This window comes from Monopterus albus, unplaced genomic scaffold, assembly GCF_001952655.1.
Source record: "Monopterus albus unplaced genomic scaffold, M_albus_1.0 scaffold189.1, whole genome shotgun sequence".
Taxonomy (NCBI): domain Eukaryota; kingdom Metazoa; phylum Chordata; class Actinopteri; order Synbranchiformes; family Synbranchidae; genus Monopterus; species Monopterus albus.
Genome location: NW_018128069.1, coordinates 782,556 through 794,425, shown reverse-complemented (window position 1 = coordinate 794,425; position 11,870 = coordinate 782,556). Strand labels below are relative to the sequence as shown.

General features: G+C 42.8%; 1 protein-coding gene across 3 annotated transcripts in view; it reads right to left on the bottom strand.

The window, feature by feature from the left end:
* The window catches only part of LOC109970109 (atrial natriuretic peptide receptor 1-like), a 61,529-nt gene that overhangs the window by 24,659 nt on the left and 25,000 nt on the right, over positions 1-11,870 (bottom strand). For all 3 annotated transcript variants that reach the window (XM_020617454.1, XM_020617455.1, XM_020617456.1), the window contains 2 exons: positions 8,280-8,393; positions 6,003-6,138 (listed from right to left, as the gene is read on the bottom strand). In XM_020617454.1, the coding sequence (XP_020473110.1) occupies positions 6,003-6,138; positions 8,280-8,393 (250 nt within the window). The remainder of the gene's footprint in view (positions 1-6,002; positions 6,139-8,279; positions 8,394-11,870) is intronic.

Genomic DNA, 11,870 nt, shown 5'->3' with positions numbered 1-11,870 from the left:
GCGGAACAGGGCCTACAGTGCACGGGCCCAGGGGCTCCAGGGGTCAGGGGACCCCTGGAGCTGAGACAAAACTACCACAAAGACAAGATAAAAATATCTATACACATATTCAAAATGTCCACAGAGAAACATGAAACATCTGCCAAGAGACACTGACCCACTGCAACAAGATGCAAAACAACCAGAAAAATGCTATATGTCCCCAAAGAAACAAAGCATGAACTAAAAGATGTTAAACAACTGCAGGAAGATGCACAACAAACTTATGTCCTAAACCAACTGTTTTTTACAGATTAAAATGTATTTTCCTTGTCAGATTTCATGTCTAGTTCTTTTTTAACAAAACTTCTTGAAATTGAGAATCCATAACATAATGCACCATGTCCACTAGAGCACATAGGACAGTTAACAGAACTCTGGACATTCATTGGTCCATTTGATCTTCTCTGCCGTGGCATGGAGTGCAGAGAAGATCAGCCTGAAAATCACAAAATCACCTGGCCGTTTCATTAACACTGCACCAAGCAATTTATTGAACTAACTGAAGTATTTCCCTCGAGCACTCGACAGTTTGTGGTGCCAGTTGTTCCCCCAGCCTGAGGTCAGAGATAGAGACACTGCTGGAGGACGGATGGAAAAACAAAGAGGTGCAGAGGAGGCTGTGAAGAGGCAGAGAGAGAAATGAAGAGCAAAACAAATAAGCTGTGTAAACACACATGACCCTGCAGCCTGACCCTGGTTTCACAGCATGAGAACAAATGCTTCCCAGGGTGACAGGACTCGTTTTATAGTCTCCACATTCTCTAAACAGATGTTTATTGTGCTTTTATTGGGTTTTAGTCTTTTGTTCACTGTGTGTTTCCACAGACCTAAGTGTTATCTGTTTTATTTAACTGGCTTCTGTTTCTGTGAGAGTGCAGTCCATTATTACTGATTGTTTATCACTTTTGTCCTAAATTCCCTGATATATTTTCTTTTACTAGCGTAAAATGTTTTAGAAATGCTTCAGTTTGTTAACTACATCGATTTTACGTACACAACACTGCTCTTCTCTGACTTCCCATGTAATTCCAGTGCCTTTATACCCAAGTTCCAAATGTCAGCATTTTCTTACACATGGTGCTTCTTTGAATTCATTGTTTTTAACAGGCTTCACCTGAGCACTGAGCATTTTCAGTACAGGGCTCATTAAACCTGCACTTTCCCAGATTAGGTCGATGACAGGAACAGAATCAACCGCTGACGGAAGACACGCTGCGTTGCCTCACACAGCACGATGCCCTTGCTGAGTGTCCTCTGATCAATTCTGACCGGGCTGTAAAGTCTGCGGATGTTCTGGCTCCAAGTTGGTTTGGTTTGTCGTTTTATTACAGCCTGATAAAAACAAACTGATGACAGAAAGAACTACAAGATGGAAGCAATGTACTACACAAGGCCTAAAATTAAAATGACTGGATTTTTTACTGTAAGTACATGTGGAAACAGTGAAAAGAGTTTCATGTCTTTCATCAGCTGGATCTGCAGGGTGAGTTCACCTCTGGCGCACTCAAACCTCCTTTCATTCCCACAGCAGCCACGGCTCCCAGGACTATCAACCAAGAATGAGGTCTGCACATTTAGGAGTCTGGAACAGACGATCTGACACTAAAGAACTGTACTGGTGTGATTTTTCATCTCATCATCCATTCTTTACATCTCTCCTGACTTTTTTCAAAGCAGACCAGTTCAGTTTCAGTGACCCATAATTCATCACTATTAGCATGGACTGAGGAGGAAAACTGAATAGTTAAACTTGTGATTAAGAACCTGGTGGTAACAACAGGTGTGTTAGATATGTCAACCGCTCTGGGCAGCAAACACTCTGAGCAGCCAGAACAGTAGCTTTATCATGCTTGGAAAGGCAGGGCTGGGGGGCATTGATATGGTTGATCTGCAACGTGATGCCACTAAATCTTACACACCTTTAAATAAAGAAAACAATTAATTCTGTCTTTCTGCTGCCACCGGGAACCTTGCCATACCCAGACCAGGGCGTGCATGTTTCAATTGTCTCAGAAACAGACTGAGCACAACCTGAAAAGCATGATATCTGGCCCTGCTCAGTAGCAGGTCCCAAAGCTCCCTACACTGCCCCCAACCTGGCCGTCTATGTCATTACTTTCTGATTGGCAGAGAGAGAACTTGAGCAACGGGAGACGTCTCAGCCAAAGAAAGAACTAAAGGAAGGAGGAGATGGCAGCATATAATGAGGAAGTAAAAGGAAGCCAATATAAAGGTTATGTATGTAAAATCCATGTTTTTTCTGTTGTGAGTCTATTGTTGATGTTCCTTCTCATCACACAGAAGACGGCACCATGACCTATTCTGCAAAAGCAATGCTCACGTTGTGCAATGGAAACACAACTGTGTATTCGTTGTGTCATTCTGATCCACAGCAAACACACCAGTGGTCCAAAAAAATCTGTGAGCCTGTGTTGCAATGAATTCACATCAGCTCAAGACAGAGACACGTGCCTCCCACCTGCATCTTATTAATACACTCTGGAATGTCGCACACCATCAGGATAAAGTGTAAACAATTGCTGTGACACCTCCTCCTGCAGTGAATAGAAACATGCTTCCAGGGAGCCAGAGGCGAAGAGCTGGACTGACCTCTGGAGCGAGCCGAGGAGGCAGAGTGCTGCCATTTTATTCCCCTCTATGTTTCCTGTCCAGGATCCCGAAGAGAAGCCGAAGGGAAACATCTGCTTCCCCCCAGAAAGTCAAAGGTCCAACCAGCCTGATGGGTCTTTACCAGTCTGGGCAGTGTGACACAGGCTGCTCAGGATCTACTAACATGACTCAAAGGCCACTTTCACGTTAATCAGCTTTTTTTATAACTGTGCCTGGAGCTAAATGTTCCCTTTCCATCTTTTCTGATTCCTTACATCACTTACAGTCTACCTCTATAGTCCAGCTTTGAATAGCATAGTTTACACTCAATATTTATTCTGTTTAATCATCTATTTTATTGTATGTTACAATGTTTTATTCCCTTATATATGTTATTTCTTTTATTAGTTTTATTTTGTTTTCTATTCTAAGGGTTTTGATTCTTTTACATTTAGTACATTTCATCCTCTTTTACTGTATAGGCTCAAGTTCTTATTATCAGTGGGTCAGTCATCTGTAAAGTACTTTGACCTGCAATGACCTGTAGCAAAATGTACGGGGCAAATGAAGTTTGGCTGATGCTATTCTCAAAAAATAAATTGCATTGAAGATTGCAACTGAATATAAATAAAAATGAGATGCATTAATAATAAATAAAGCTGATTTGGAATAGTGCTCCTGGGTTGGTGCAGTGAGAAGCATCATTCCCTGAGGTTCAAGCCAAATCCAATCCATAACACCGAGGATATTTGCCTGACAGATGCACAGATGAAAGGACAGAAGGAAGGACTCCAGGTCCAAAAGTTCAGCTCAGTTTCAGCAACAATGTCCAAGGAACAGTTTAGGATATCCACCCAATCAAGGAGAGATGAGGCCACAGATTTGGTTCTTGCCATGTAAAATGCAGCATTTAAATTTCTTCAGTGAAAGATCCTGTTGTGGCTCTGACAAACACAGATCGTTCTGGACCCTAGACCCTGGGCCTGGTCGTGCTTCACATTTCTACACTTTAATAAGTTAGTTAAGGAACTTTCCAGAGAAACTTCCATGACTTTTCACTTACAAAACCAGCCATTTATTACGAATCAGTGTAGCAAGAGTAAAGTCAACCTGACAGACGGTGGACGATGGTGAAGGAGGATGTAGGAAGAAACTATTTTTATAATAAAACATACTTTTATTCTATCTCTTTCTTTTATTGTGACAGAGCAAACCAGGACTGAGTCAGATGAATAAAGGTCAAACAAACTGAAGTAAATCATTTTTTATCCCACTAAACATTAGGCCAGAGCAGTGTCGTCATATGGCAGCCTGTCAAAGTGTGACCAGCTCACTTTTATAATCTTTTTAGGTAGAGCTGTTGATATCATCTGGATTCTGTCTTCTGAATCAAGCTGTGATGGATCCAGCTCTCCTTTCTTCTCTATGACCTCAGTCTTTCCTCTGACAGCAGAGGGGTTTCGGTGAAGGTCAGAGGGCGAGAGTGTAAAGATAAACTGAAGCAGTAAAAATGATGCATGAATCTTTGCAAAACTCTTGACAGTAATGAGACACAGCCCGCCGAAAGGGCAGTGAGGCACGCAGCAGGCTTGCCAAATGATTCGGCAATGGTGAAAAGATTTGTGATATCTCATTGCTGAGAAAAATCAACTTAGGAGAAACACTAAGTGAACTAGAATCACTGCTTTGCAGTTGTGTGCCTTTGCCAAGTCAGAGTAATGTGATTCAAATAATAGGACAGATGTGAGGTCACTGTGACCTTTGACCACCAAAATCAAATCAGTTCATCTTTGAGTCCAAGTGAATGTTTGTGCCAAATTTGAAGAAATTCCCTCAGGGTGTTGCTGAGATATCACGCTCACAAGAATGGGAACTGATTTGATTTGGGAGGTCAAAGGTCAAGGTCACTGTATATACTCTCATCTGTCCCATTACCATGTACTTAGCTGGTTGGCGAAGACACAGAGCCACAAGGTGGTAATTCTTTTACCCTCAAACCAGCTCTCCCTGTAGCTGTGGATCAGACCTGCAGTTTTGGGACCATTCTTCAGCTCAGACATATTCCCGGGGCGTCTGGTGTGAATGGCTCTCTGAGCTCAGACTGGACCCCTGCACAAGTACAACTTTCTCAGTTTGAAGTCACTCTGTAGTAGATTTACTTCTATGTTTAGAGTCACCGTCGTGCTGTGACTTCTGCTGAGCTTCAGCTGCTGCACAGCCGCCCTGATATTATCCTGAGAGATTCCTTGATAAACTTGGGAATTCATTTTCCCCAGCTATCCTGGACCAGAGGCAGCACAGCAACCCCAGATCATAGACCAGGAACAGAACAGAACATACTGTACATTCTTGGAAGGTTGCAAGGAAAACTGGCATCAGCTGAGGGTGTAGCATTTCAGATGTGAACTTTAGGATAAGAGGGAAATACTGCAGAATGAGAGGAGGAGCCAAGCAGCAGGAGAGAGTCGGGTCTGAGGTTTAAGGTCCATATTGATCAGAGAAGCCAGAATCACATGTTATGGTGTTGGAAAACAAACAAGTCTCATCATGAAGCTTTTCACAAGGTTGGTAGGCCATATTACAGTTCTCAGAAGGTGAGGATTCATTTTGGAGTGAAGCTCTTCATCACACTTTTCAGATTCCAGGTTGAATCTGCAGCTTTGTTTTCTATGCACAGTGCAAATGAAACCAAATTAAAGACCTCATGAATCAGTGATAATGAGTGTGCTCAGGTTTGTAACTCAAATCAAACTCCTGCTGTTCAAATCCTCGCTGCTGCTCTCTGCAGCTTCCAAGATGTCCGCTACACACCCAGCACAGTGTCACAGCAGGTACTATACAGTTCACAGCTGATGCGAGGAACCTGCTGCACAGTTGAGCACTCACACACCATCTTTATGTTTTATGTGAGGTATGGGCCCACTGCCTGGTACATGAACAGACAGCAGACAAACCGCAGCCTGCAGCTGGCCACAACGACAATCCACAACAACGCTGTGTGTGGTTGTTTGTCTACATGTCAGCCCTGTGATAGACTGGCAACCTGTCCAGGGGGGACCCCGTCTCTTGTCTAGTGTCAGATGGGATTGGCTCCAGCCCCCCGTGGCCCTATTCAGGATAAGCAGTATAGATAATGGATGGATGAACATCCACAACAGGATGGAGTCTAAGCTGTTACACCGCCTTATAGTGCTGAACACAGCTGCAGAAGAACAAGCAGTGTAGCCAACCTGTCACCCACTGCCAAGAGAGGCACAGAGAGGCAGCAGCAACTGTGTTAGATCCAGTTCGTCTCCCCCCTCTGGTAGCAGCACAAACAGGAAGAAAATCAAAAAAGCAAATACACTGACCGTGGAAGGTGCGATTCCACATCCTCTTGGTGACAACTTTCCCAGGAGGCCGAGTGCCGGACGCGGACATCGTCTCGTTTAGAGCATGAGTGTAGAGCATCAGACCGTCGTAGAAACCCCCAGCTATAATGTTCATCTGGAAGACAGACAGAGGGACAGTGAGAACCACAACAACAACCCTTCACTGGGGCTTTTCTGAGCCTTCTAGCATATACAGCTTCTAACCTTCTCTTCTCTCTAACTTTGCCTGTGAACATCTGAAATGTCAGACAACCTCCATCCAAGTATGTTCACCCATACTGAAAAGCAGCATTAATGAGGACGCAGGGTAAGTCAGATTTAACCACAGCCAGTCTGTGTAAAAGGATGATCACTATGACCTCAGCTCTGAGAGCAGTGTAATTTACCAGAGTGCATTGAAAACAGAGCCAATTCCATTGAACTGCATTTGAAACAAGGACTATTAACAGCTGGGCTTGATGTCACTCAGTTACACTGGAAGGACCAACCAGTCAATTAGAACAGCATGTAATGGCCACATCTCCAGCACACCACAGACATCAATGTGCTGCTCTAACAGCCCACACTGCGCTGTGTCAGATGTTCCACCAGTTGCTGAGCCTGGCTGCGGGGACACAGCATCAGTCACATCCAGCATTGATGTTTGGTGATAAGCTCCAGCTACTGGCAGCGGTGCTGGACGCTGCTGAGGTCATAGCTCTGTGCACTTCCACAGCAAGCCTTTTTCTTTAGAGTGCAGGCTTTGTGCACAGGTAGACATGTGCACAAAGCCACAAAGTGGCATACCAAACTGCTTCAGGTGCACTATGCTGCACTACAGGGCGGCCGTGGCTCAGGGGTAGAGTGGGTCGACCTCTGATTGCAGGGCTGGTGTTTAACTACACTACATGTATCTGATAACTTCAGTTCGTTTTCAGAATTAGATGAATCAAACCAAACCCAGTAGAATCATCAGACTCTATTGATCCTGGTGGGAAATCCACCCCAGCAGGATGTAAAGTACTTCACAGTATAAGTATATAAGGTCATTAACATCAGCTCCACCTTTACCAGCTGCAGCATTAAAGTGATGAACACAGTAATGTATCAGTAGGATCCAGTAGTATCAGAGACATTAATGTAAAATGGGCCGTTCTGCAGGACAAGTACTGGTACTGCTGGTACTTCAGGTATATATAATTCTAATCCTTTTGTTCCTGCACAGCTCTTGTCCAAACACTGTACCACACTGGGAAAAGCCTGGCAGCACAACACCTGTCTTTCTGTCTCTCTGCATAATTTTCGATCATTCTCCATTAAGTACTGTAACTATCTGTACTACGACCTCTGCTACTACTACTTCTCTATACCTATCCATCCACCAGTACTCTATCTATATATTCACTGTTGGACCATTTAGTCAATGTGTAATGTCTTAGAAAAATCCCAAAATACGCATGTTTTGACCTGTTTTTAGTAACACAAAAAACCTGGTGGAGCATACAAGATGAGTTGCTGCCCTGTGATTGTTTTAGATCTCGTCATCTTTGTTCCAGGTGATAACATCAGCAGCTTTTAGCCTCGCGCTGTGTTCAGCTGATCTCGGATTTGAAGTGTGAGAGCTGTTCCTGCACCGCTGTCTCCTTTCGTCACTGTCTCTTTGCATGTTTGTGTGAACTGCATTTGTCAAGCTGAGCACTTGTGACAGACGGAGCAACAGGATAAGATCAGGAGACTAAATTTGCTCCCCTGCACTGAACCGGCTGCGCTGACGATAGTAATTACACATTTATATTAATGTCTTCTTTCATCCATACATCAGTCATATTATCTTTTGTTGACACTGTCAGGTGCAAAATGCTTAATAACCCAATTTCCTCTGTTTTTATTGAATCTTATTTATCTTTGTCCAGCAGCTGCAGGCTGTCCAACACTTCAGTCCACAACTAGAAAGACTTCCATTTAATTCCATGTTGATCTGGTTTCTTAATGTATTTTGCGACCACCGGAACCTTTCCTCATGTAATCACCTGTTCTTTTGATAGTTTTTTTTCTGTTTTTACTGAATCAGAAGTGAAAAAATAGATTTGGCAAATACATTTATAGAAATTGGAATCATGTCCAGTGTAAGAACATGCTTATATTTGTTTTTATGGTTTGTGTGGAAGCCACACACACACACACTGCTGTCGCCCTAGGACAACAGAAAAGGCTTTTTCATTCTGTGAGACTTTATAATTTTATACTGACGCTCCCTGTGTTGGACCCACTGCTCACCAGCGTGTCCTCTATGGTGTAGTTGAACATTTTCCTGGCGTCTGTCTTCAGGTTGTTGACGAACTCTCGGTACTCGGGGTTCTGAGGCTCTCTGTATGTCAGGATCTTCACGCTCTGAAAACAGGAAGAGAAGAATTTTTAAATAACCCGATAGGCACAAACTGATCACCAAGTTCATGGTGATCTGTACAGGCATGTACATATTCCATTCCAAACACATTGTTCCTCATGAATGGGAAATTAAATGAACAGAAATTATGCTTCCTCCTGTTCTTTGGTCTCATGTCTGACATGTCAAATATTGTTACATATAGACATGAGATTCAGAACTTTGTCCAGTGGTGGGACAAACATTTTCTTATCATGAAGAGATGGTATTTGATCCTAAATCCATCAGTGACCTCTTACCAGTGGTTATCCATCACCAGAACATAGCTCAGGTTGAGTCTTTGTGGTACCTGGGTGTATTCATTGATAATAAACTGACAAGGACTGTTCAGGTAGAAAGGGTTTGCATTAGAGTTTTACAGAAATTACAATTTCTCCACAGACTGAGGGTCTTCGGTGTCAGCCAGAAGGTGTTGCGCCTTTTCTGTAGTTGAGAGTGTGTTGATTGCTGGTTTGGAAATCTAGTGTGCAGGTAAAAACTCTGATTACCTAGATAACACAAAGGGCCAAAAAAATCATGTGGTGAGGCAGCATCCCACACTCCAGGGTGTATATGAGAAAAGATTTTCAGACAGGCCCACTGCTGTCCTCCATCCTGAGTACCAGCTTCTGCCTTTGGGCAAAGGCTTTAGAGTCCCCTTGTGCAGACTTAACTGTTTCAAAAATTCTTTTGCTCCCATGTCAGTTGTAAATTGTACAAGTTCAACAATAGTATAATATATAAGGTAGTGTACTGTAGGTGGTGTGTGAGTACTGTATTGCATTGTTTGTTGTGTATTTAGATTTTTGTAACAGCTGGTATTGTGTATGTCCAAGACACATTTCCTTCAGGATAATAAAGTGGATCTAATCTAATGTCATATGATGCCGCCCCGTCTCTGTCCAGCATCACAAGCTGTTCCTGGAATAGGACTACACAGTAGTTTTATCTTTTTCAGTGCTCTCTGTCTCTGATTATGTGGTCATGAATGCAGAGCAGTCAGCCTGGAAATCCTGACAGCTTGTATAGTGCACAGCTACTGGGTGGAGAAGGTAGGCTCTGTCTTATACTGTCTGCCTTTTAAATCTGAAAACCTTGAATGGAGTTATTACCTTAACAGAAGTTTTAATCTTTATTCAACAAAGTGACGTACCTCTTTACATGGGTGACAACACTGCTTGTTCATTAAACCTAGTTGCATTGCTTTACACTTTTTCCCCTTAGCATCTGATCTTACTGAATACACTGTAACACTGAAGAAATGCAGACTGTGCCTCTGTGTATTCTATCTAGAGACAATGACAATAATCTGATTTGAACCTTGCTGGACAAACGAGTTTTTTTTTGCCAAAAGCTGTGTCAGTTGTCTTAAATACAACACACCAAGCACAGACAAGTGGCAGGGCATCTTCTACTGGTGCAGATGTTTGATACAGGTCTTATTTCTCAACCAAGAATTAACAAAATCATCATCAGTGAATTGATTAATCAGCACTAAACAAACACCAGTTGAACTTCAGTAAACTATTCCTGGACATCTCTCATGACACATATATTGGTGCCAACTGTGGAATTAAACTTTTACTGAGGAATTTAAATGAGTACATTTTTATGCTGAATGAAAACACTAATCAATCAGCCTCTGACTGTGTCTCTCTCTAAACTCAGGCTGAGTGAATTCCTTTCCTATGAGAAATCGTTCACTGTTGTCTCTGTAAACATACAGATGTTATTCGAGTACAGCTCCTCTGTTGTCTTTTGTCTTGGTGAGCAATCAGCCACATCGCAGGCCAGCTCATCCTTCATCTCATCAACGCTTTACTGAGCCAGGCAGCCAGTGCTTCTCACCTCCACACATTTACAGCTCAGCAGAATGACCACCAGCTAGCTCTGTTAGCAACAATGCTTATATTACCTCATTTAGGTTACGTGCACATCAACAGCTAGAGTGACTCATATGGAAAATAAGTTAAGGGTAGGCATTAAGGTCTGCAATGAGAACGCAGCCTTACAGTAAGTATCAAACAATGGGCCTTGCTGGACCTGTCGTGCAACGCCATCAGTCTCTCTTTGTCACAATATAAGTTTTTCATATTTACAAAAACGTAGCCTTATGCTCATTATTTATTATTTGTGCTGACATTTTTCCAGACATGAACACTCAGGCAGCGAGACTGGACTGTAAGTGTAACTGATTCTGAAAACTTGTGACTTGAACCAGACTTTTAGATTTGATTTGAGAGTTGCTTTGACAAGACTTGAGACTTGCTAGTCTCTACTACTGAGGCTTAATTGTTTCCATAAAAAGCACCCAGAGATCTGCTGTTTGAGCAGATTTGTGCTCTGAATGGAGCCACAGGGAGCATGTGAGAGAGACAGATGGAGAGAGGTGAGGTGGGGGGCACAAACTGATCAGAGCCACAGAAGGAGACAATAACTGTTCCGGGGGTTAGATGCTGTATGTGTGTGGCTTTATGTATATAAAGCAGGGTCAGTAGAGAATAAAGCCAGTTTCTAGTACAGAATAGATAAAGATGGCGATGAGAGGAATCACTCCAGAAGAGTCTGAAACGGTTCACCCAGAGCGGGTTCTCCTGAGCCAGGAGGGGCAGCAGGTCAGCATTTAACCCCTCACCATCCAGGCTGACATCCAACACAAAGCATCAGCGATGGCTCTGTTAATAGTCCTGACCTCTGACTGTCCCCCCATCATGGGAGAAATTACCTTCATACTCCTGAGAGAACATACACTGACTAAATATGGATGATACTCAGGCTGAATTTCAAGTCAGTTCAACATGAATGGAGGGTGACGGTTTTTTAATCTCGCTGGAATATACACACAGAGTGATTCTGAATAAGATGGAGAACAATGGCCGAATGTGTCGTTCCCCAAGGCTTTGATAAAATCCAATCAGTGCAATACTGTGCATGTTCATGCATGTGATGGAAGAATGATCCATTGTGTTCCTGTTTTCAGTACAGAGGGGGGAATACATCTGCCAGCCAGAGTCAGTGACAGCACTAAATTAAAAGAAATAATCAGACTTTTGCATAAAAGAGATCTCAGTTTTCAATAAATTTGCAAACATTTCAAAAAACATCCTTTTCCTTTGCCATTATGGGGTACTGAGTGTAGACTGATGGGCCAGAATGGCAGTTTTACCCAGTTAAGAAAATGAAGGGGTCTGAAAACCTTTCTGAAGCCACTGTGACTCTGTTCAGTAATGTTAATAAGTGAATTTCCAAAAGTGTCAAACTATTCCTTTAAATGAAACCAGCGTTGGCTACTGAGGCAGTTCGGAAACATCAGTGTCGGTGTCCACGTGTCTTACATCCCACCCTGACTTCAAGGCTTAGTGTTGGTATAAGGACACACTGAAATGTTCTTGTTATCTTATGTACTAAACCGTTTTTTCCTTCATAGAGGGGGCTGGTTCAGC